The sequence below is a fragment of the Parus major genome, chromosome 6 (assembly GCF_001522545.3).
Source record: "Parus major isolate Abel chromosome 6, Parus_major1.1, whole genome shotgun sequence".
NCBI lineage: Eukaryota > Metazoa > Chordata > Aves > Passeriformes > Paridae > Parus > Parus major.
The window spans coordinates 30,148,844-30,171,905 of NC_031775.1; the positions used below are offsets into that span (position 1 = coordinate 30,148,844).

Genomic DNA, 23,062 nt, shown 5'->3' on the forward strand with positions numbered 1-23,062 from the left:
CCACCCTCTGGGTGAAGAACCTTTTCTAAAAATAAAGTTAATTTTATAGAAACTGTAATTGCTAAAATGTATGTTTTGTTTATTTCCTCCTCTGACAGCTTCTATGGGAACTGAAATACCTGGCATTCTGATTTTGTATTTATTCAAACATTTCTATCTTGAAAAAAAATCACAACCATAAAAAGTTGATCTTTAAATTATGACTGATTTGCACCTTATTTAGTTTCTTCAGTAGTTCATGCCTGAGGAAAAACTTAAAATACAGTGGATTTTGACCACAATGAAAGCAGTAATTTTGATTTAGCTGAGTTTTCATGAGGTTAACCACAGATTTTTAATATTTAAGGAGATTTAATATATGAAACTTAAGTATAAATCTGATTTGCCACAGGACTGAAAGGATGTGGCCTTTTGTGTGTGAAAAACCTCTTCACTGGATCAGATTGTTAAAAGTTTCGTCTTAAAAGGAAAGGTGTTACCTAGAACAGCATTTTTAATATTCTCTGTTATCTGGATTTACCTCACACAAAAAAATCCTAAGAGAATTTTTACACTTCCTTATGAAGCTCAAAGGCCCTTAAGTGATATCAAAATGCAAGGAGGAAAGAAAATGCAGTTTTAAGGAAGTCATGGTGACACTGTGCTGCTTTGGCTTGATTAACCTCATGTCTTGGTCACCCTTCTCTCAATGAGTTGAACCTTGATTTTGCTCTATTAATTTAAATACTTCATCGTAAGTATATCAATAAATACCCACTATCATTTGTCTAACACAGGTAATTTATTTAATTACAACTAATTTCTTAACCGCTATTCGGCTGGGAATAAATCACTTTAACTTGGCAGCCTACAGAGTTTTATCTGCTCATCTGGGAGTGAGTTACACTGCACACTTCATGTGCCTCACTGCCTTTACCACCAAAATTTAAGTTAAATTTAAAGGCAACAGAAGTGACAGCTCAGCCCCTGGCACCCCAAGGCCACTCCTGTGTTTGTGATGACAAATGCTCAAAGGGTGCTGGTGGCACTCTGTGTGACCCTGCCCATGGCACTGCTGAGGTCAAAGGGATTTGCTGGAAGCTGAGAAAAGCTCTCCACTAAGAGCATTGTCCACATGAAAGTGGAAAGCAGGAAAAGCTGCAGGAATGCAGCAGGTTCCAAGGCAAGCAAGGTGTGTTGACACAAAGCCTTAGCTGGGGAACAGGAGGAGATGACCTCTCCTGCCATGTGTGGGGCCAAGGTCACGGACACCCCCCGACTTCGGCACAGCCTTCACCTCTGACAAAGATTGTCCCTCACTGGGGCTTCCAGAGGCTGGATGTGACATCCTTATCCCAAGGGAATTCTCCTCTGGAACTGGGAAGCTGGACCCAGCACCCCACACTCAGCTTTGCCCAAAGACTGGCTTCATACACAAAGTTTTCACTTTACAATAAATTAACTATAAATACAGGCAATGTTTATGTTATTGAGGATGTGATTTACTTCAGCTGGGATTTGCCTCTTTTCTAATCATTCCTCAAAAACACCTTTCACTTCAGAACTGATTGGACTTTAGTGGAAAAGCTGTCAGAGAGAAATCATGGCCTGTTCCAGCACAGGTGTGGCCAGCAGGACCAGGGCAGTGAGCACCCCCTGTGCCAGGGGCACCTCAAATCTTGGGATCAGCTTTGGGGTCCCCAGGATAAGAAGGACATTGAGGGGCTGGAGTGTGTCCAGGGAAGGGGACAGAACAGGGGAAGGGGCTGGTGCAGAATTGAGTTTGGCACTGGGAACACCTCCACTGTGGTGAGACACTGGAAATGGCCCTCCCCAGATTGTTGGGAATGCTGTGGGCTCAGCAAAAGCCAGGATTTATGGCATAAGAACACCTTTCAGGAGTGCAGTATGATGTTGAAAGCAGTGATAAATACATTGCTATAGCATGGGATAAAGCTGTGAGTTCACACACATCAGTGATTTCTCTTTTTCCCCAGGCAATGAGAAATAGAAATAAACAGGTACAGAAGAAAGGCAATCAGCCCTAGTTTACTCCTTCAAAAACACTTTAGTGAAATTCTTTACAAATACGTGTACTTTTAAGGGATTTGCACAGGTGGAGTGTCTTTATGGTCACCACAGCAGCTCTGAGATGTTGGAGCATCTTTTCCCAGCCCCGTGTTCTCTTCCCAAGGACGGGGCCCCTCTGCCCTCCAGTGGCAGCAGCCACCAGAACAGCTCTGCCTTTTCCCTCTCATTTTAGCCTCCCAGAGAAATTATGACACTAAATAAAGTTATTTCCAGGGAGGGGAGGTCTGCCAGTGCAGCAAAACTTCACTCTGTGAAGAAAGATTTACGCCAAACCTCCAGCCCAAAATTATTTCACTACAAACCCTGTTTGTTTCCTAGGAGCAGATTTTGATAGATATCTTTAAAGTGTTCTGGGGAACAGCTTTGCTCTTCCAAAACCACAAAGGTCAGCCCTGTTATCCCTGCTGATTCCTGGCATAGGATTTACCCTCTGCATGACTTCCTTGGGACCTGTTTTGTAAAGGAGACTGAGGAATGCTGAAAAAGCAGATCTTGATGCTTCTTAATAACTAGAGTTTTGTGTTCAGCCATGTTCCTTCCATGTCACCTTCTATCCTCATATCAGGGCTCCAAATAGAGCTGCACTGTGCCATTAAAGTAGAGAAAAGCATTCATGAAAAGAAAGGGTTTATGTTCATTTTTAATTCAGCTAAGAAAATTCAGCTTTGTTTTTTTACTCTCTGTAGCTGAGTCCCTTCTCCCTGACAAGACAAAATGAGGCAGAGCTGGAGGAATCCTTTAGGATGTCAGAGGCCATGGTGGTGTTGACACCATCACTTCATGCCAGGGACAAGACTGGAAGCTCTTTTATTGCTCTGGGGACTGCAAATCAGACAGAGAGAACTGCACATCTGAAACACGCTGGAGAGATCTCCCAGGTTAAAGAGAAGTCAGGAAAATAAGAAAAACTGCTTCTTACAGGAGTAATTTTGGCAAACAAAGAGAATTTGTTTGAGGCTTGCCTGACACTTTTAGGATGCTAATCTTTTGGCACAATCCCCACGCCAATTTAATCTGGTTAATATGGTTGTAAATTTGAAACTGTCTTAATGGGTGGCATGAGAATCCTTACCAAACAGCCTAATCTCCAAAAGTAAATCACTGCTTCCTGGAACAGCCACACCATCAACACAGGGCCACAAAGGTGCCCGGGGAGTGTTTGGGAAGATCTCGGTGGCCAGTCCGGAACAGCTCCGTGATCTCCTCATCCGGGTGTCTGGATGTACCCTGTGACGGGAAAATCCTCACTAAATCACTTCCTTGGCATCGATCTGGAAGTTGAGGGAGAGGGATCAGGTTGCACAGCACCCGCCTTTGATGCAGACCAGAACCCATTTGGTATAAATTCTGCAGCTGTGCTGGGCTAGGACAGACCACCCCCAACAACCATGGACCTTCACGTGCGTCTCACCTGGCTGCTTCTGCTGAGCACCACTCTCCTGTCTGAACCAGGTACTGCCTTGAAAATCTCTTCATTCTTGCAGGGAAATGTTACAGAATTATTTACTAATACAGGCTGGCTTGATGGGAAGTGGCAGCAAAGGTTGTCCTTGAGTGCTGCTGATGAGTTTTGTAATGTAGAATTGATGGTTTGTCTTCTACTTCAAAGATTCAGTCCAAATCCAAAGGTTGTATTTCAAAATATATGTATCTCAAAATATATGTATCTCAAAACAAATGTATTTCAAAACAAATGTATTTCAAAATATTTGTATTTCAAAATATTTGTATTTCAAAATACATAATACAATATGTACAATATATGTAATATTATATTAAATACTATATTTCAAAATATAACCTATGAAGGTTATAGACTGAAGAAGACTGAAGAATATTCTTTTGTTTCTTTTCCGTGAGGGAAACAGCTTGTGGAAGTTGTTTTCTAAATTTTCTTCTTCTGATATTCTAGTTTTAATTAAAATAATTCTATGCTGTACTTTTTAAAATGTAGAGAAAGAGGGGAAAGAAACACAGAGCAGTCTGCCAGACCCAGGTGGAAATATGGTCTGCATGACGTGTTCCTTCAAATTTATAATCTTGAATGAGATCATTTGAGCTTTATTTATCACCATGAAAAAAAGCCTTGCCAATCCCTTCCAAAAAGAGATGATTTCACAGAGTGTAGATTAAGGGCTGGCTGTTTGGATTATTTACAAAACAAGAGTATGATGTACTACTTCAGGGTCAATATGTTTTATTCTCTGCCACAGCAAGTGGAGCCTGGTGGAACCAGCCAGATGGAGACTCAGATTCACTATGGGACAAATTTTCCAATTGGATTAAAGACAAATTTCAGCCCAAAGGTAAGAGACGTGCTCCTGAAGGCACCTGGCAGAGGTGCAGAGCTCCCCGAGCCAGCTGTGGGTGAGCTGTGCCTCAGCAGCACAGCCAGCCGTGCCCTACCAGGGTAGATCAGGTCCTGCCCGCAGCAGAGCTGTGGGGATTCAAATTTAGACATCAGAGATTTAGCTATAAATAAGCAAATTGAGATTCACCTGTCAACTTTTGCTTTAGTTCCACCACAACCACAGCTGAGACTGGAATCTGGAGGGGACCGATGCGCCGGGAGGGTTGAAGTTTATCATGATGGAAAATGGGGCTCGGTCTGTGATGATTATTTCAATATGAACAGTGCCAACGTTGTGTGCAGACAACTTAACTGTGGCCAAGCTGTCTCTGTCCTGGGACTGTCTTACTTTGGCCTCAGTGGAAAAATTATCCAGTTGGATGATGTGCAGTGTAGAGGAACTGAATCCCACCTTTGGGACTGCCGGCACGCCGGCTGGGGCAAGCACAACTGTGGACTCAATGAGGATGTTGGTGTCATCTGCTCAGGTAAAAATAAAAGTAATTAGAAGGAAAATTGTACTATCCTGCTCCTTTAATGCACAAAACATCAGGGTAGAGCTTGGAAATCAGGCCAGGGCTGAAAAGTGGAGGTGGGGGGGGCTGCTTCTGTTTAAGTCTGAGTGATTGAGGAGTAAAAGGATGCCTTGCAAAAAATAACAAGATTGGACAGTGAGCCCTGAGTATGAAAACAGTGAAAAGCAGGTAGTTCAGGACAGCTTTAGTCAACATCTGATTATAGCCAACCCCCAAGATATGAAAGGCAAGGAGTAAGGAGGAAATAGAGGCCCATCCAGTTGTGAAGCAGGCATATGTGAGTGGAAACAAAAATAATTCTTGTCATAAATATATAATATAAAAAAACTGCCCAATAAGGTAAATGTCTGTTTTTTGCTGTTCACAGATGCAATGCACTCCACAGTTGCACCAACAGGTAAGGCTGAGCTTTTGGGACAGGACTCCCAAAATTAGCTCTTTACAGTCTCCCCAGTGCTCAGAATCTAATTTTTAACTCAAAAAACCACATGATTACAGCACCTTTGAAATAGTTTTCTACAAAGGCACATGCTCTGAATTACAAGTTATTGCTCCAAATTACTATTTATTCTATCCACTGCAACATTACTTCTTTGTATTTTCATTATTTCTTTGCATTGCTAATACAAACTGTATTTGCCACTTACTAATAATTAGTGAAAACATGAAGCAAGACTTCACACTCCAGGTCTAAGTTTCTGATTCCATTTTTTTTTCTGAAATAATCATAACACCCTGGAAACCTTAAAGTACAGACTCATGTTTCTTGGGGTTTCTAGGTGATAATTATGCTCTTCATAATACCCAGTCACAGAAGAGCAGGGGTTAAAATGCAGTTTATTCTACCCTATAGAATGTTTTATTATATGTAACACAGAAATGAAAAGCTGGCTCCCAAAACCATTTATTCTTAAGGTTTTAACACAGCAGCAACTGTGACAGCTAGCACAGAACCCCTGATTTCTGCTGGCAAAGGCCAGGGTGAAAAACAAGCTGCAAATGTCACGTGTGGAAATTCAGAGCAACAGATGCGATTTGTTTAAAGGAGGTGGGAGAAACCCAAGTGTCCCAAACTCACTGACAATGCTGGAAGAGCTTGTGCTGAGCCACATGAACAGAAGTTAAAGTCCAGGGATCTTTCTGTCCCACGAAACCCAAAATGTGAATGATGTCACAGACCCTTGCAATGTCTCTGCAGGTTCCTCCCCTGCTCCCAGCCCAACCCCAGCACAGACTGAGACATCTCCTGCTCCAGAGACCGTGGAAAATCTCAAGGAAGGTGAGGGAAGGGGGTTGGATGTCACTCCCAAAGCACAAGACAAATCTCACGCTTTAATCTCCCTTACAATGGCTCCTTTGCACCTTTCCAAGTGATTATTGCACCTCTAGGAGTGAAACAAGGCAGTGAGGAACAACACAAACCCACTGCCTTTGTTAGCAAATATTAAAGGAGGTGAAAGTAATTTTTTTGCAATCAAAAATAACAGGCTTTGCAATGACTCATTTCCCCATAAAGCCCAAATTTATTTATCAAGACCCATTCACATGTTCACTCCTAATTGCTGCCAAACTCTCTCTGTTTTGTATTTCCCCAACTGGCTCCAGATGTGACTTCTGCAGCTGTTACTGCCACAGAGAAAACTACCACATCAACTCCTGAGATCCCAACCACAGCTGATAAAGGTAAGAAGAGCCATTTCACATGTGCTTCTTAAAATAAATACTCTGTTAATTTGGGGGTTTCAGCTAAATTAAGATGTGACCATGTAAATCTGTAAATATTCATAGCAGACAATGTAGTTTTCCTTAGTTGCTATTATATATAGTTGCTTACTGATTGATACCTCTGAGTTGTAGCTATAAAGAATACATTTTTAAAAAAAATTTGCAAAGAAAAACTGTCCAGATCATTGTTATTCTGTGAGTTCAAAATTCATAAAAGCTCTGGAAACATTTAAGACCACAGACAGGCATTTTCACTCATTTCCCTCAGCTGGGGGATGAGCCTCTCCAGTTATTCATCAGCTTGATAATCATGGAATGGTTTGGGTTGGAAGGGACCCTAAAGATCACCTGGATCCAACCCTCTCCCATGGGCAGGGACACCACCCACTAAATCAGTTTTTTTATTAAACTTGAGACCTAAATCAAGTCACAAGCTCTTGAAATCACTCTTAAGCTTTTAATTGCTGCTTGCAACCATTTAGTTTCTCACCCTTTCAGCCTCCTTCCCTTGCACCACCTCCACAGAGGAAAGCAGGACCTCAGAAACTGCTCCACAAAGAGGAAAAGAGCATTTGCACAACATGCAGCATGTCAGAAAAACATGGTTTTTAATGTGGTTAGGAGGGGACTTCAGTGAGAAGCCAAAATGTGCTGCACAATCAGCATCTCTCAGTGCAGCTCATGGGGAACAGTTTGAAGTCATCAAGAGTTGATTTCAGCCTTACCTGAGTGCTCTTTCCCTCTTGTTTCCAATTTATTCCTCAGGATCAGACTTGTCACCTGCTGCACTTGTGGATGCGACAACCTCAGCTAAAGAAATCCTTTCCACACTGGCTGAAGGTAAGATACAGACACAATGCCATAAAATCTAATCAAAAGTGCTTGAGTTTGTTCCAAATAGGTTACTTTGATAGGATTAAAGTAAATGAATAAACCTCAACTGCTAGCTCATTGTCTCACTGAAGAAAAGTCCAGCTTATATTCATATTAACAAAGTACAACTTCACCTGAGTATTTTGACTCTAATAATCAGATTTTAGAGGCTACAATCCAAGTCTCTTTTCCTTCAAGGATATAATCAAAAGCATATCAGCAATCATCAGCTCCATTTTCTATCACTGTCTGGTGTATTTTCTCACCACTTTCACAGTCCCTTCAGAACCTCTGTTCCTCCTTTGCATCCACTTCAGTGAATGAGGAGCCTGAGGCAGTAACTACACCAGGAATCCTAAGCACAGCTTACACAGGCAAAGTCTGAATTGCAAAATCAATTTGGAGCCTAAGTGAGCTAAGGGACAGCCAGACTGTGTGCAAAAATATTGCAAAGAAGTTTAATAAGGAGAGCTATGAACATATTGCTTCGTTCTCTAAGCTAAGAAGCTTAAATATCCAACTACTAAATATTGATTTATTGTGGTGTTATGTGGTGATAAAGACTTTGTACTTTTCTAGCAACATGACAAATCCAAACAGTTTAACCCAAATTTAATTGTGGTTCCTGTTCATGTTGGCCAATATTATTCATTGTTCCTCCTGCTTTTTTCCCCTCAAAGCTTCAGGAGATTATTCTGTCACTGAAGCAGACAATCTGAGCACTTCTGCCCCAGCCACAAGCAGCCCTGAGCCATCAACAACTCCAGCACCACAGCCCACAGTGAAGGAAGCTGAGGAAGAGCCAGGTACAGCTGATGGTGCTGCAGTGTGTGCCCACACCCTCCTTTTCCCATGCTCTTTTCTGGAAACTCTTACTCTGGCATCCATTCCGCAGTACACTTTGCAACCTTTTAATGAATTAATGCTTTAATGAATTTATGAAACAATTTTTAGGCATTAAAAAAATATTCTAACCACAATTTCACCACGCAGTGAAGAATTATCAGTTGCTCTTTTTCTGCCTTTTTCCTGACAGTCACTTTCAAAATGATAGAAACAAAAATTTTCCTTCTTAGAAGATTCTTTTGCAGGGTTCTGGTCAGATTTTGCTGCTTGCCTTCCTTGTTCAGACAATTTCATCTTCTCTACACTGTGTGTAACAGGGATGCTGTTCAGTGGTTAAAGGGAAAAAATGCTCCTTTCCAGCTCTACTAACTTTATTACTTCAATTTGTACATAATGAAGGTGAACTGTGTTAAAGTCTCAGGAATATTCAGTGCTCACTGATTCCTTTGATTATATCCTACACTTAACAAAGAATTTTCTTTGGAGAGATACAGATATTGATTATTTTCTTTTACTGATTTGCTGAAAGTGAGAAGTGTCTGTTCATCTGTCTGTAGTCAGCCCACAAGAAGACATTAAAGATTCTTGAGCCTATTACTTAATCAGTTCTTTATTTGCTGATAAAGTCCCCCTGAAAGTTTTAGACTGCTGCTAATATTTTAGATTAATTAAATAATTAATTGATTTATAAACTTTTATGGGAAAGCTGCCTCACTCCCATAAAACCATTTTTAATATCAGCTGAATAACAACAAATTTCTTTCTGCCTGCAATTCAAGGCCTGGATCCAAATAGAGAATTTTTAATCTGCCTCTTTCTCACTATCCCCACCTGGATTTAGACAGCCAATGCAGCCTTAAAATAGTGCTAAACTTTCTATTTAACACTTTTCACCATCCCCAATGAATACTCAGCACCTGGATTAACAGGTTAATTAGCATTTCTCTCAATTATCTCATATTTGGCAGTCTTGTTTAGAATTAGATCTTGGGGAAGGAGCCAAGCACGTTGCTGCTGCCAGTTCTGCACAGCCAGAACTTCTGCAGAAGTAAATGCTTGGCACGGTGCTGGGGTGGCAGGAGCTTTGATCATGGCCAGCAAAAAGGAATTAAGGACGAGGAGTCCCAGGAAACACAGCCCTCACCAGGGATGGATGTGCATTAGTTGGTCACAACCAGGTGACAGCAGAAGCTCCCCAAATGAAAACCTGGTACCTCTCAAGGGGTGAGACAGGTGTGTGCACGTGGATGATGGCCACAAACCAGCAGGGACTCCAATTATGCTGCTGGCACCGTCTCTGAGTTCTCTCTCTGAAAGAAAAATACACTCCAGGCCCATAAAACTAATTTGGGACTTCAGATCTCTGAAAGCCTTTCCCTGTGAAAGGGAGATAAATGTGTGGAGTGTTCTGTGAGTGGCCAGCTCTCAGAAATGAGCCTGGGCTGAGGAAATAGCTCTGCCACTGTTCTGGGGAAGCGTTTTGTGCCAAGCCTCTGTTATGTGAGGGAGTCAGCAAGGATGGGGGACAGTGTTTAAAGGATGGGAAAAAAACAAACCCAAGCCATAGCCCTTAAATTGCAAGGTATCAAAAAAAAATTAGGCTCTACCACTGTTGTATCTCAGCCCTAATTTCCTATAAACAGGAAATGTTGTAGGTCTCACGGGAAAAGCACATAGTTAAAAATGCGAGCAATATTTAATTTCACCTTTTCTTTCTGTATTAAGTAATACAGCATTACTCTGGCTCATATTCTATGGGTCCTGGTGAAAATAAATATACATTTAAAATGCACACAATATTTAATTTAATCTTTTTCACAGCAAAAGTTTCTCCAACTGCTGAAGCTGCAGATGTAACCACTTGTAAGTAAAATGGCATTACTGGGGTATACATGCTATCAGTCTTGGGGGAAAAATATATACATTTAACAGGCACATAAAATTTAATTTCACCTTTTCTTTCTCACAGCAGCAGCCTCTCCTAGTCCTGCACCAGCAGACATTACCCCAGGTAAGCAATAAAGAGGAACTGTGGCCTACATGCTATGGGTGTCAGAGCTAAAAATATACATTTAACATGCAGACGATATTTAAATTCATATTTTCTTTCTCTCAGCAGCAGCAGCATCCACTGCTGCTCCAGCAGACACTACCACATGTAAATAATAAATAATACAGTATTGCTCTGGTTTACATGTTTAGTTGTCTAAACATGCTCTGGTTATGTATTGTCTGCCTCCCTGTCTCCATAATGATATAATCTCAGGGACTGGAGCTGGAGATAATCCCAGTTGCCCTTCCTTTGGCTTCCAGCCAATAAAGGAGCAAAAGGCAAAGGAGGAGAGCTGGCCCTGATGAAAGTACTCAGGAAGGGACAGACACACAACATCAATATAAACTCACTCTTGCACTTGATCGTCCCATTCCCAGAAAATCAGCCTTCCTGCACTTCCCAGGGCTGCATCCCAGTCCCTGCACACCCCGGGCTGTATTTGCCATGGGAGTGAACACACCCAGTGCCCACCAAGGCAGCCACAGCCCTGCGTGTCAGAAACTCCATCCAGCCCCAAACTGGAGCTCAGCCAACAGCCCCAGGCTCCCCGAGCTGGCAGAGCCTGGCAGAGGCAGCACAGGGATGTGTTTTCCTGCCACTGGGGCTGCTCCCACTCTGGAACTTTGCCCTGGGCAGCAGCACCATTGTCCAGCCCTCAAGAGAGACCTACAAGTCCCCTGAGGTCTGGGTATCTCTCTCCTGCCCAGTGCTGGGAGAACAGTTTTTAATCTGCAGTTCTGTTTTCTCTCATGTCTCTGAACAGCCCCTGCAGAAGACACAACACCTGGAGCAGCAGGTGTGTATGACTTTAGGATATTGGTCAGAATTTCAGGATCAAGCATCAGCTTGAGTAAAACCCTGCACCACTCCCCCCTGACAGCCCTGGCTTTGCCCACACAATAATGGAACAGATAATGAAGTGTGGTTTTGTTTTCTCCTTGACAGTCACGACCAAGCCCACAACAGCTGAAAACCCAGGTATTTTTTCTGGTCATTTCTTCAGCTGTGGTGAACTGTATTTCATGTGAGTCATGTGTGTCTTTAGAACATGGACAACGTTTAACTTCATCTTTTCTCTTCTCACAGTGACAAGCTCACCTGCTCCAACTCCTGAAACAACAACAGCCATTGACAGCAGTAAGTGATGCAGATTTACCCTGGTTTATACCCTTAATGCTCTGCCAAAGCTGGGATCTGCTGCTGTGCTGGCAAGGCTCCCTGTCTCCACTGCATGCATCATCTCATGAAATTAATATTGTACTTTGGGGATAATTCTTCTGGCTTCTATACAAATCAAGGGACCTAAATCGTTGGTGTTGATGTGGGAGGAATACCTGCTCTGCTGAAAGTTCTAAAGAATTGGAATTCACTGGGGCAGACACACTACACCAACATAAATTCAGATTTCTTCTAGATCACCTCACTCCTATAAAGTCAGTCCCACTGTGCTTTCAAAGTCACATCCCCACTGGAAGCTGAGCCAGTGGGAATCCTGTTGACATATTCAGTGGTATTTGATTTGAACCTTAGTTTTCCACAGTGGGCTTTATATTTTGAAGAAACTGAATTGCAAGTTCTGCTCGCTAATCAATAACATTCTGCCTCAGTTGCTTAGAGAGCAGACCAAGGGTTTCTTTGAGAGTCTGGCCATATCAGCTACACTTTGATAAAAGGCACTTGGCTGCTTTGGTAAAACACAAGAAACTGAACTTCAGCTGCAAAGCAGACATTTGAGTCTGGGGGATTATCACCCCACACAGAGGGATAAACAGAATTAAATCTTGTTCCCATTAATGCCAGTAATATGTCACTTGTACTAATCAAGCCTCCACACTTTCCTTAGTATGAAACCTTTGTCCATGACAATTCTATTCCTCAGAACTGTTGTTAATAATATTTCCTACTCCTAATGTGTTCTGCTCATTACAATGTTTATTAACTGATGGCATCAAAGCACATAGTTTTATCAGGTCACTTTTTAACCTTTTTTTTTATTTTTTGTTTTTTTTCATGAGAAACCCATCCAAAGACAGATGCAGCAACTACAGGCTCAGGTAAAGTATTTGATTCTTTCTTCTTTTTAATGGCTTCTCTTCCTAAGGGCAGGATACTCTGGGTAAGAGATGTGAGCTGGGAAGGGCTGGCATTTCACTGAGTGCAGGGCAAGTGGGAGAGGCTGGATGCAGGCAGAGAGATTGGGAATGCCATGGCTCAAACAGGGATCACAGGCTGCTTGTACAGGGCTGGCAGCAGAACCCTCCTCAGTGCTGAGTGCCTAGGGGATGAGCTGGCCGAGGTCTGCATCATCCATGGTGAAAAAACATCTGAAATGTCCTCCCATAGCCTGCCCTGTGCTCTGGAGGGCTCACAGGCAGAGACATCTCATGATCCTGGAAAATTCACCCTATGCCAGGAGAGAACAACACCAAGGAGTTACCGTGGAGTGAGCTGTTAGTTGTAGGAAGGAGAAATGAGCTGTTAAGGGAACATCACCAAAGGGAGAGAAATCCATTTCCTCTCCACTCAGCTGCTATTCCAGGCCCACATTTAAATTTGCAAAGGCAGTATTTAATGTGTGCTGCATTTTGCTCTGGGTTTACCTCTGGTTTATTAACATCCATTTCCTTCTTCTGCACAGATGTTGTTCCCCTGCCTCCATCTGTGAGGCTGATGCTGCTGTCATACCTAAATAGAGTGTGCCAGCCAAGGAGACCTGGGATGCCAAGAGTAACACTGGAAGGGTAAATATTTATTCATGCATGTCAGATACCCCAGAGCCAAGCTGGGATACCCCAAACACGATTTCACACCATTTTCTTACACCCTTCAAATGCTCAGGCACAACTTGATTTGACTATTCAGTCATACCTGTACGACCAATTACTAATCACACTGAAATTTTGGAAAACTTCACTGTTTCTGCAGCATCCTTGGTACAAGTCTGTTGATCCAGATGTCCCTGGAGCCACTCTTGCTGGAGTCACTGGTTTATGGCACCAGATGATGCTGGCAGGGTTTCAAAGACATGTCAGAGGGCTGGGATGTTGGTGTTGTCTTGGCTGTCCAGGGGAATCCTTCACAGGCAGCTCTAAGCTTCCAAAAAGCTAAATCCTTCTTTCAGGGTTGGGATATCCCTTAGTTTGTTTTAATTAAGCATGAAGCATAGCAGAGTGTGCAGTAAAATTCCACAAACTCATCATTTTACAATTTATAATGTGATTTAATAGATATTAACAAAATCCCACGAGGTGCTTTACACTTATGATATCTGTATGTGTTGTGATGCACATTACACCAACAGACATTCAAATTCCATGTAGTGGCATTTGTGCTCAGGAGTTCAGATTAACATCACAGCTGGACATTTTTGGAAGAAAGCTTCCTGCAGCCAAGGAGACAAACGGGCTTAGTGAGCATGTCACAATCATTACATGACAATTTATATGTGGGGTTGATGGTTTTTTTTTTCTTTTTTCAGGTGTGTGAAGGACCCAAGCTGTGGGAATCACCTTTCACCAAGCCAGAGGCTTGTCCAGTTCCATTACAGCGCTCCTGTACACCCCAGAGTTTGCCTACGGTGCAAAGCATCAGGGTGCAACGCACGACCTTCTGCTTTCCAACCCTTCCCAAGGGACAGGCCCCCTCTTCCTCCTCCCCGACCTTTCCCAAGGGACAGGCCTTTCTATCCTCCCCAGCGCTTCCCAGGGAACAGAGGCCCTCATTTCCACGGCTACCCAGGCCCCAGGAGAGCCAGGAGAAGCGCAAGTGACAGAGTTATTATCATTATCTCATAGGAATGATGCCTCTGACCATGGCATTATGTTGACTGCCTCTGGACCCGTTCATTGTGTTCCAAGATCTGCTGCTGATTTCTAAAAATATACTAGTGGGTGTAAATCTAAAGGTACTTAATCTTAACTGAACTGGGTTCTTTCACTTCAGACCTTTCAGATCTATTCAGCAGATTTGTAAAAGCCTAAATTTCAGTAAATATTCTCAGTGACAATATTTGGATCAACTGCCTGGTTTTTTCATCAAGACTTTGTTTCCCTCTCGGTGTTCCTTCAGTTCTAATCATGCTCAGTTCATACAAAACTCCCCCACACTGATAACCCTGTGCTCTGCTTCTCACAGATAATGATTTAAAGGGCATTTGGTTCTGATGGACACAGCATTGATTGGCAGGGATCCACATGCCAGCTCCCACACTCACTGCAGCTTCACAGCCAGTCACAAAAAGGGATGTTAGCATTTGAAAATTCCTTGCAAGTATGTGCGTGGGTTTAAGAAATAAAAGGCTGCACAGAGTAAATGCAAATTTAGCATTTCCAGAAACCAAAGGGAATTCAAATGCTGTGCAATATCTTTAAGCATGTATTCAATGTCTCCACACTCAAAGGCAGTGTAAGTACATTTCAGTGTGAAGAGACAGTTGCATTCAAAATCGTTAAAGTGAGTTAAAAATCAGAGATGTTTTAAAGAAGGCATAGGTCTGAGATTAGAAATACATTAATAGGGTATTAATAGTACTAATAGAGTAGCATACATACATACAATAAATACAGTAGCATTACAAATGCATTATATATCCATTTGCTTACAAAAGAAAACGGTTTTGTCAAAAAAAATAATACTACTGTGGAAAAAAAAGCACCTGGCTGTGGTTCAAGAAGGTCTTGGCTTTTCTAGGAGAGCTGGAAGAAGCCCTGTTTGCACAGCTGAGGGGTTTGTGTTGCCTGTGTTGGAGCCCTGGCTGCTCCCAGCCTGACCCAAAGCCAGGTACCAGCACACCTGGGGCACTGGCACAGCCACAACCCCAGGAGCTTCAAAGGCTGGGGACTCACTGAGAAATACTCTGGAGTTCAGAGCTTTGGTCCTCATGAGACAAAACAGGGTGAATATAGTGGAACAGGTATTTTGTTAAAGCTGTGCTGAAAGGAATTCAGGATTTCAGGACAGTGCTTGTTCCCTTGCCTCAGGTAGGAAGGGCAGAATCCTTTTTCCTTCTGTAGTTCCTAGCGTGGGTTCTTTCAGAACTAAGAAAGTTCTGTCTGCAAAGTGATTGCAGTGCAATCTTCTTTTAATCTGTGACAAACATGAACCTTGCTTTGCTTATCCCTGGGTGTTTCAGCAATATATTCATGACAACTCTTCTACAACAGTTGCACTTTACAACCTGAGGAATCCTCAGCAAGGACAGGGAATTGTTTGCCCAGGGTAACCTAAAGGGAGAGATGTCAAAATGAAGGTGGCAGAAACCAAGCTCCTGTTGGTTTCTCCTTCCTGGAGCAGAAGGGCTCAGCCCTGGGAGCATCTCCATGGCCTCCTCTGGACTCACTCCAGCACATCCTTCTCATGTTGGGGTCCCAGAGCTGGATGCAGCATTCCAGGCGGGGTCCCACAAGAGCAGAAGGGAAGAATCACCTCCCTCATCTCCCTTCTTTTGAGGCAGCCCACACCCGTTCATTTTCAAGGCTGCACATGCACACTTTTGGCTCATGGTGAGTTTCTCACCCACCAACACACCCAAATCCATCTCCCCAGGGCTGCTCCCAAGCCATTCTCCAGGCTGCATCTCCCAGCAGGAAAGAGCCATCTCTCCATACACATGGAAAACCAACACTGGAGTGGGTCCCATCCGCCTGAAAAGACATCTCAGGGCTGCTGAGCACTCAGGTAAGAGGGAAAAAATAAGAAATAAATATATGTATGCATGTGCTTCACTCAGTTTTAGTGTTGGTACTCCAGATAATAAACACAGCTGACTCACTCTAGGCCAGGTTAAATCCTCCCACTGCATGCACTGGCCAGAACAGGAATAAACTGTCTTTATTTATTTATAGTGGTGTCTCTATAAAGTCCTGGGAACAGAAACCAAGCCTTTAAATTAGAGCTGCAGAGGTGTTTGTAAGACAGCTCAGCTTTGGTGCCATTTGCAGTCTGATCTACAGTGGTCAGGTACAGAGAGCAAACAGAAACTACAAAATATGGAAAAGCTGTTTTTAAAAGCTTGAATTGCTACTCCCACTGTGCTTGTTGCTCTCACTTTTATGGAGCCCAAAGCTCCACCTGAGAAAAGCAACTGGGCCACTTGCTTTCAGGTATCACATCTAGGAAATATTTAGAATTAATCTTGCTCATAATAGTACTTAGAATAATTCTTTAAAATTATTAAACTTTCTAAACTCTAGCAACATTTTAGGTACGTTCCCATTTATTTGAATAGTGAAAGATTTTGCATCCATACATGTGGAAGTGGACATACGTGTAATGAGAAAAGGATTCAAGTGCAAACAGAATACACAAGGTATTATAAAACAGAATGAATTTTACTGAGGAGCAGATAGAAAACCACCAGAACCCCAAGTTGCTTTTTTTTTTTTTGCCCAGCTTTGCTTTATCAAATGTCTCAAATCTCTCTCATGGTGACAGCACTGCTTGGCAGAAACCTGGCTGCAGCAACACCAAAGAACTGAACATCATGATGTTCTGCAGGATTGTTTTATTACCAATTCTTACAACTCTTCAGTACTACATATTCAGGATTTGCACTCTGTGTGGGTCATGTCAAATGAAAATATCTGAAAAAAAGTTTATTTAATTCCCAGTTAAATCACATAGTATTCTAAACTTTTAACACTTTATTTTTGTCTCTTCACAGAATTCCTCACTGAAGTGGAAACTGAAAAAACACCAAACCTGCAACAATACAACTTCTACACTCTGGCAGTAGTGGTTTAATCTCTGTATGAAGTACAAGATCCTTTTGTCTTTAAAAAAAACCAAAACTGGTAGGAGTTAAGATCAGGGAAAACTGCAAGAAGTCTTTTCAAAGCAGATTATCCTCTCTTCCAAATCTACTTCTGTGGGTTTACTACCATCAGGATCTGACAGTCTTCAAAAAACATGAGTTTTCCTGGAGGAGAAAATATCAGGCAGAGTAAATAAGGACACTGCCTCGTACATGCTTATGCTGCTATTGAGTCAACACCTGCTTCCCCAACAATAGCTTCTGCCAAAAATGTTTGTGCACCCAACTGAGGGGTTTACCACAAAGTCCTCCAATTTAAATGGTGCACCCCAGAATCCAAGAGCACCAAACAGAATGGAATTTGAAACTCAGCCTTCCACAGAAGAGGGACTTGGAGTCACATTCCTACCTCCCCAAACGACAGCAAAACTGACCCCAAGAGGTTAAAGGAAGTGTGATGCAGTAAGGAAAACTCCTCTGGTCTCCTGGAGCTACCCCAGCACATCCAGTCTGAGAACAACATCCACTTGAGAGGAACCATCAGTGAATTACTTGCACTTCTTAGGATAATGAAACCTGGACAAAGAGTGCTGAATAAGCATTCATTTCACTTGTTCCTGCACACTTGGGTAGTTTAGGAAGGAAAAAGTTATCAGAGGCTTGTTTTAGGTATCCCTTAAGGAGCCTGGGTTCCTAATTCAGGTGCCTGTACAGCCAACAAAGCCTCCAAAGAACCCAGGCTGAGTTCAGGTTTCCCCAGCTCTCTAAACACAGCTCCTTAAACTGCCCAAATCAGGAAATGACAATCCAACTTTCCTCTCAGAGCTGGAACAATAAATATCTTCAACAAAAGCACAAACAAACTACATTCTGTAATACTGATAATACATTTCACAACAGAAATTAATACAACCCAAAAAAGTGAACTGATTACATGGAGGTAAAAAGATAAGCAGTAACTCAGTTTATTTAGAGTACTCCATTATTCAAACTGGAACTGGGGAACTGTTCATACAGCTTCTAGCAATGTTCTTTAAATAAATAAGCCACAAAGGGCATACAAAACTCTCGTATTTAGGAAAAAGCACATGTTCTTAAGATCTTTCATAAAACTAGCAAGTGTGTACAACAGTGGATACAATTACAGTAACAAAATGCAAGTTAACAACACTGAGGTTCTTTATAGCTTTAACTGCATAAATACTAATCTTTGTAAAGTGTAATTACTCTGAAAGTGTTCACATTGAAACCCTGCTTCTGAATCCCTCTACCTCTCTCCATTAGAAAACCCCTCATTAGAATCATAGTGTGCTTGGGAAATTTTGTTTGGCTTTGAGTTCTGAACCAAGTCCATCAAGAGAAACATTTTATTGTCTATGTGTGTCTGAAGAGCCTGGATCTGGCAGTCAATATAGTCCATTAGTTTCTTCTCCATCAGATCCAGGTTTTTCGAAATGATCTTTTCCAAATAGGAGCAAATAGGCTGTTGTTCCACTCTGTAAGAAGAGCAAATATAAGAATAAGAATAACCTATTTCTTCATGACAAGAGGCAATACAGAGATCTGGGCACCTGAACATCTTTTAAATGTAAAATTTCATTGATTAGGCAATGAACTTTGGAAGACATTAGGTTTTTAGCACGAGAAAAATACCCTCCCTGCCACACATTAAATCTCTATTTTTTTTTCATAAACATGCTATTGTATATAATCATCTTCTTTCAACCTTGTTTTTTCAAAGGCTCAATTATGCATTAGAGAGCTTAGTTACATAAAACAAAATCCACACAAGTCAACAATATACACATTTATATTCTGTCAGCACGGCAGACTGTCCTTGTCACCAAAAATTATTCAAAAGTTATCCAAACTACACAACTTTCTGGGTTTACATCTGCATTCTTTAAAAATACTGGAGCTGAGATATTCAATCTCCATTAAATCCTGATTCCTACATCTCAGGAGTTCCAGTATTGTTCATGAGGTACCAAACTGTGTAACTGTGACACCTGCACTGTAAATGCCAACAAGTGAGGAGGAACAGGAAAATCAATGGGATGATACACACCAAGTACAGCAGAAAGATTGTACCACATTGTGTGAAAAAGGGATGATGTAGGAATTTAGGGCTAGGAGTTATCATAATGAAAATACAGTAGATGAGAAAGACAAGCTAAATGTGTATGAGGAAACATCTATTTTAAATGAAACAGTTTAATAACAACAAATGATGTGCTTTCTTCTGAAAAATTCCTACATTCAAGCAGCTCATCTGAAAAATTGTAATGCTCATGACCACACAGCCTTCAAAACCACATACTCCAAGACTCACTAGTGCTGCTAATGAGAAGAAAATGCTTACATTATGGATTTTGTTTAAACTTGTCAATCAGCAGTCAACACTACTGAGAGATTGACCAGATTTAACTCACCCAGCACTCTGAACACCTTCCTCTTTAGCCACTGCACTCTTCCCGAGGTGCCTCTCTCCATCCTTGAGCCGAAGGTGATTCACTTGAGTGCACAAGTTTTGAAGAAAAGGAAGAAGCACCTGTGGGTTGGCCACCTTTGGGGTTTCACCTGCTTGTTGCTGCACCTGCAAAGATCCCCCGACTTTCAAATCATTCCTGAGGTCAACTGCATTTTGCTGGGTAGGAAGTCTTTCAGAATCCAAAGTATTCCCTCTTTCAGGTACCTCTGAGTTCAGATCACGAGTTAATTTTAGATCTTTATACACTGCTTCACTTGTTAAATGATTTTTAACAGGCAAAGGTTCAGTGGCTGATGGACTCAGTGATGGCTGAAGAGATGCACTGCGCAATCCATCTATTGCACGGTCAGTCCCAAAGTTGGAATTGCTCCCCAAGATCCAACTCAGTTTGTCTCCAAGAGGGAAACAGTTCTGATGGGGAGAAAAACCCATTTGAGTATTCAAACAGACTGGAAATTAGACAGCAGTAACCATGGATACTTTATAACCCAGCATTCTACTAGTAAAGATTCGAAAAGTAGCTTTGAACTACATTCCTTTAAAGTATGAAGTGTTAATTATCTTGTCAGTGTCTAAGTAAGAAAAGAACTTTACTGACTTCACTTTTACCATGCTGTGTCTCCAAAACTGAATGATTAACATCAGATGGTTTCAGGAGTCTGTTGATACAGCCCACCTTGCAGGATTAGGATCTAAAGTAAATTTTCTCTGAGAGCACGTTCCTTTTAGTTGAAGGTGACATGGTTATAATGACCATTAAAGAGACAAACCAGCCCATCTATCTACACCCCAAACATTCTAGAGAAAATGCCCACCATCCTTGTCTAGCACTGACAGTGAAAACAGGCAAAAGGAGAACAGGATGGCAATGAAGCTTAAAATTATAACAATGCATATCATAATAATAATAATCCTGGAGTACACAATCTCCACTCATTCGAGTGGCAACAGGTAAATCAGGATGAAAATGGCAGAAAATGCAGATTAAAAAACCCCAAACATCTTTTTAGAACATTCTTAACTGGTAAAGTGCCAGTTTGTGTTTGTGGAAAAGTGACTTACTTTCTGCTGACACCGGACCATGTCCATGAGGTGCTGAGCACCTGGAGACAACTTAGATCCCATGGATTCCATTATACTTTGCACTCTGTCTAGATCTATGCTTGATCCTAGTGAAGGAAAATCAGTTGCTAGTTTTGCAGACACTGCTTTCACTTCTAGAATTATTTTACTGATGAGTACTCTGTGTTTCTCACCAAAGGAGAGCAGCTATCGCAAGAAGGAAAAAAAAATACTTTGGTTAGGGAAAGAAACAATTTGTGTTTTCTTTGTACATAGGGGACAATGCATTGTTCTCTGAGTCTTGGGAAAAACCACGCTGAACTCTTTTTCCAGGGAAATTAAGCCAATTTCTCCTTGTTATTATTTCCCATAAAATTCTGACTGGAACAGTACCTGAGTGTCCCAAAGATAAATAAAGATTTTATAAGCCTTTAAGAGTTGCGGCCACACGATTTTCACAAGTTTATTTAACCCCAGAGCTGACAGTTCTAATCACAGATCTGCAGTTTATCTGGTTTATGTTTCTTTTCTGTAAGACTAAATTATCTATATTATATAAAGTCTTCATGGAAAGAAAATTGAGATACCATTTTAAAAGGAGCACTCTGCCAAGACAAAGTACCAGCCAACAGATTTGTACATGATTATGTGGACAGATGAAGTGTATAAAACCAATAGTTTTACTAAGAGCAATGCAATTTAGTCGATTAAATGATTAAAAAGGTAAAAGAACAATAAAGCAATGCTGTTCAACTCCTTACCTTAATTCTACAGGAGGCTGCAGGGCATTCAAACTTAAGGAACTTGTGGTATAAAGTAGCCTCATCAGTTTCACTAGAAAAATAAAATAAATAAGCTGTGACATAAATATACAAAGAACTTATTTTCTGTTGTAGAAATACACTATACTGGTACATATTTAGATAAGAAACAAGACTGACTGGAACACATTTCTAATGCAGATTTATGGCTTCCAACAGTAGTTTCAGTTTCTTGTTTTTAGCAGATTTTATTTTCTAAGAGCAGTTTTAATGCTTATATGCAACTTGTAATGAATCTTATCAAATATTTATGTAAAAAATTACTTATATGTGTGCATGCACTATGCATTAGAGAAGTTTTGGAGGTTCAGTACATTATTCACACATCCTCCCTGAGGCTCTGAGTCGACTGGTTTCTGTTTAGCTAATTAAGCAGCAGATGTGCCATGTAATGACTTCAAAACAAAACAGAAATATTGCTTTATTTCCCCCGGCAAAGCATGGAAGGAAGCATTGAAAGTGAAAATAAAACCATCTTTTTCAAATCTTCTCTCTTGTGCTTTGAAGTGTGAGATGACTACTTATCAAAGAGACATCAGATCTTTCATAGAACCCAAGCATGCGTTGGGTTGGAAGGAACCTTAAAAAGTCACCCATCCTCTGCCATGGCAGAGACACCTTCCACTGTCCCAGGCTGCTCCAAACCCCGTCCAACTTGGCCTTGGACACTTCCAGGGATCCAAGGGCAGCCACAGTTTCTCTGGGAACCTGTGCCAGAGCCTTCCCACCCTCACAGGGAGGAATTTCTTCCTAATCCCACCTAACCCTGCCCTCTGTCAGCGAGAAGCCGTTCCCCCCAGTCCTATCTCTCCCAGCCCTTGTCCAAAGTCCCTCTCCAGCTCTCTCGAAACCCTTTTAGGCAATGGAAATGGCTCCAGGCTCTCCCCAGGAGCCTCCTCTACACCAGGCTGAACAACCTCAATTCCCTCAGCCTTGTTACAGACCTCAGGTCTCTAACCACAGGAGCACCTCAGAGCACACACGGAGCACAAGGCTGCCCGAGCGTGTGCGGGACCCAGCCCCGCCCGTGCCCACCACTCACCCCGAGCGGGTGCCACGGCTCTGTCCCCGGCCGGTGCCGCAGTACTCCTCGCCCACGTACACCTCCATATTCCGGGCCTGGCTCACGATCCCCACGGACACCATCTCGGCGCCGGGCCGGCACTGCAGCCGCAGCTCGCAGGGCTCCTCGCCGCCCGCCCGCCGCTCCGCCACCACGGCCTCGCTGCTGCGGGGGGGAAGCGACACGCGTTGTCCTTCCAGCCCCGCTCCCGCCCGGCCCAGCCCGGCGTTCCCTCTCGCCGCCCGCCGCCCTCACCCGGGCTCGCCGTCCCCCGCACCCCGCCGCAGGCACAGCGCCCGGGCCAGGCCGCCCGGCGGCGCGCAGGGCCAGGAGCACCGCGCCGACACACAGCGCGGCTCGCCGGGGGAGCGGCACCGCCCGACCCTCAGCGGCCGCCACGGCCGGAACGCGCCTGCGCGAG

At 42.5% G+C, this 23,062-nt stretch overlaps 2 protein-coding genes across 2 annotated transcripts; one reads left to right on the plus strand and one right to left on the minus strand.

Annotated features, from left to right (window-relative positions):
* The first annotated feature begins 3,458 nt into the window (after nt 1-3,458).
* LOC117244658 (soluble scavenger receptor cysteine-rich domain-containing protein SSC5D-like) lies at nt 3,459-14,691 on the plus strand. The gene is made up of 16 exons (XM_033515729.1): nt 3,459-3,522; nt 4,284-4,376; nt 4,588-4,908; nt 5,324-5,353; nt 6,155-6,235; nt 6,562-6,639; nt 7,447-7,521; nt 8,235-8,360; nt 10,222-10,263; nt 10,370-10,411; nt 11,217-11,249; nt 11,399-11,431; nt 11,540-11,590; nt 12,469-12,507; nt 13,092-13,194; nt 13,932-14,691. The coding sequence occupies exons 1-16, from the start codon at nt 3,459-3,461 to the stop codon at nt 14,245-14,247; spliced, it is 1,527 nt and encodes a 508-aa protein (XP_033371620.1). The 3' UTR covers nt 14,248-14,691.
* A 2,247-nt stretch (nt 14,692-16,938) lies between these two features.
* C6H10orf88 (chromosome 6 C10orf88 homolog) lies at nt 16,939-22,808 on the minus strand. The gene is made up of 5 exons (XM_015633873.3): nt 22,621-22,808; nt 21,519-21,591; nt 20,758-20,964; nt 19,637-20,106; nt 16,939-18,700 (listed from the first exon to the last, which is right to left on the minus strand). The coding sequence occupies exons 1-5, from the start codon at nt 22,722-22,724 to the stop codon at nt 18,472-18,474; spliced, it is 1,083 nt and encodes a 360-aa protein (XP_015489359.1). The 5' UTR covers nt 22,725-22,808; the 3' UTR covers nt 16,939-18,471.
* Nucleotides 22,809-23,062: the final 254 nt, after the last annotated feature.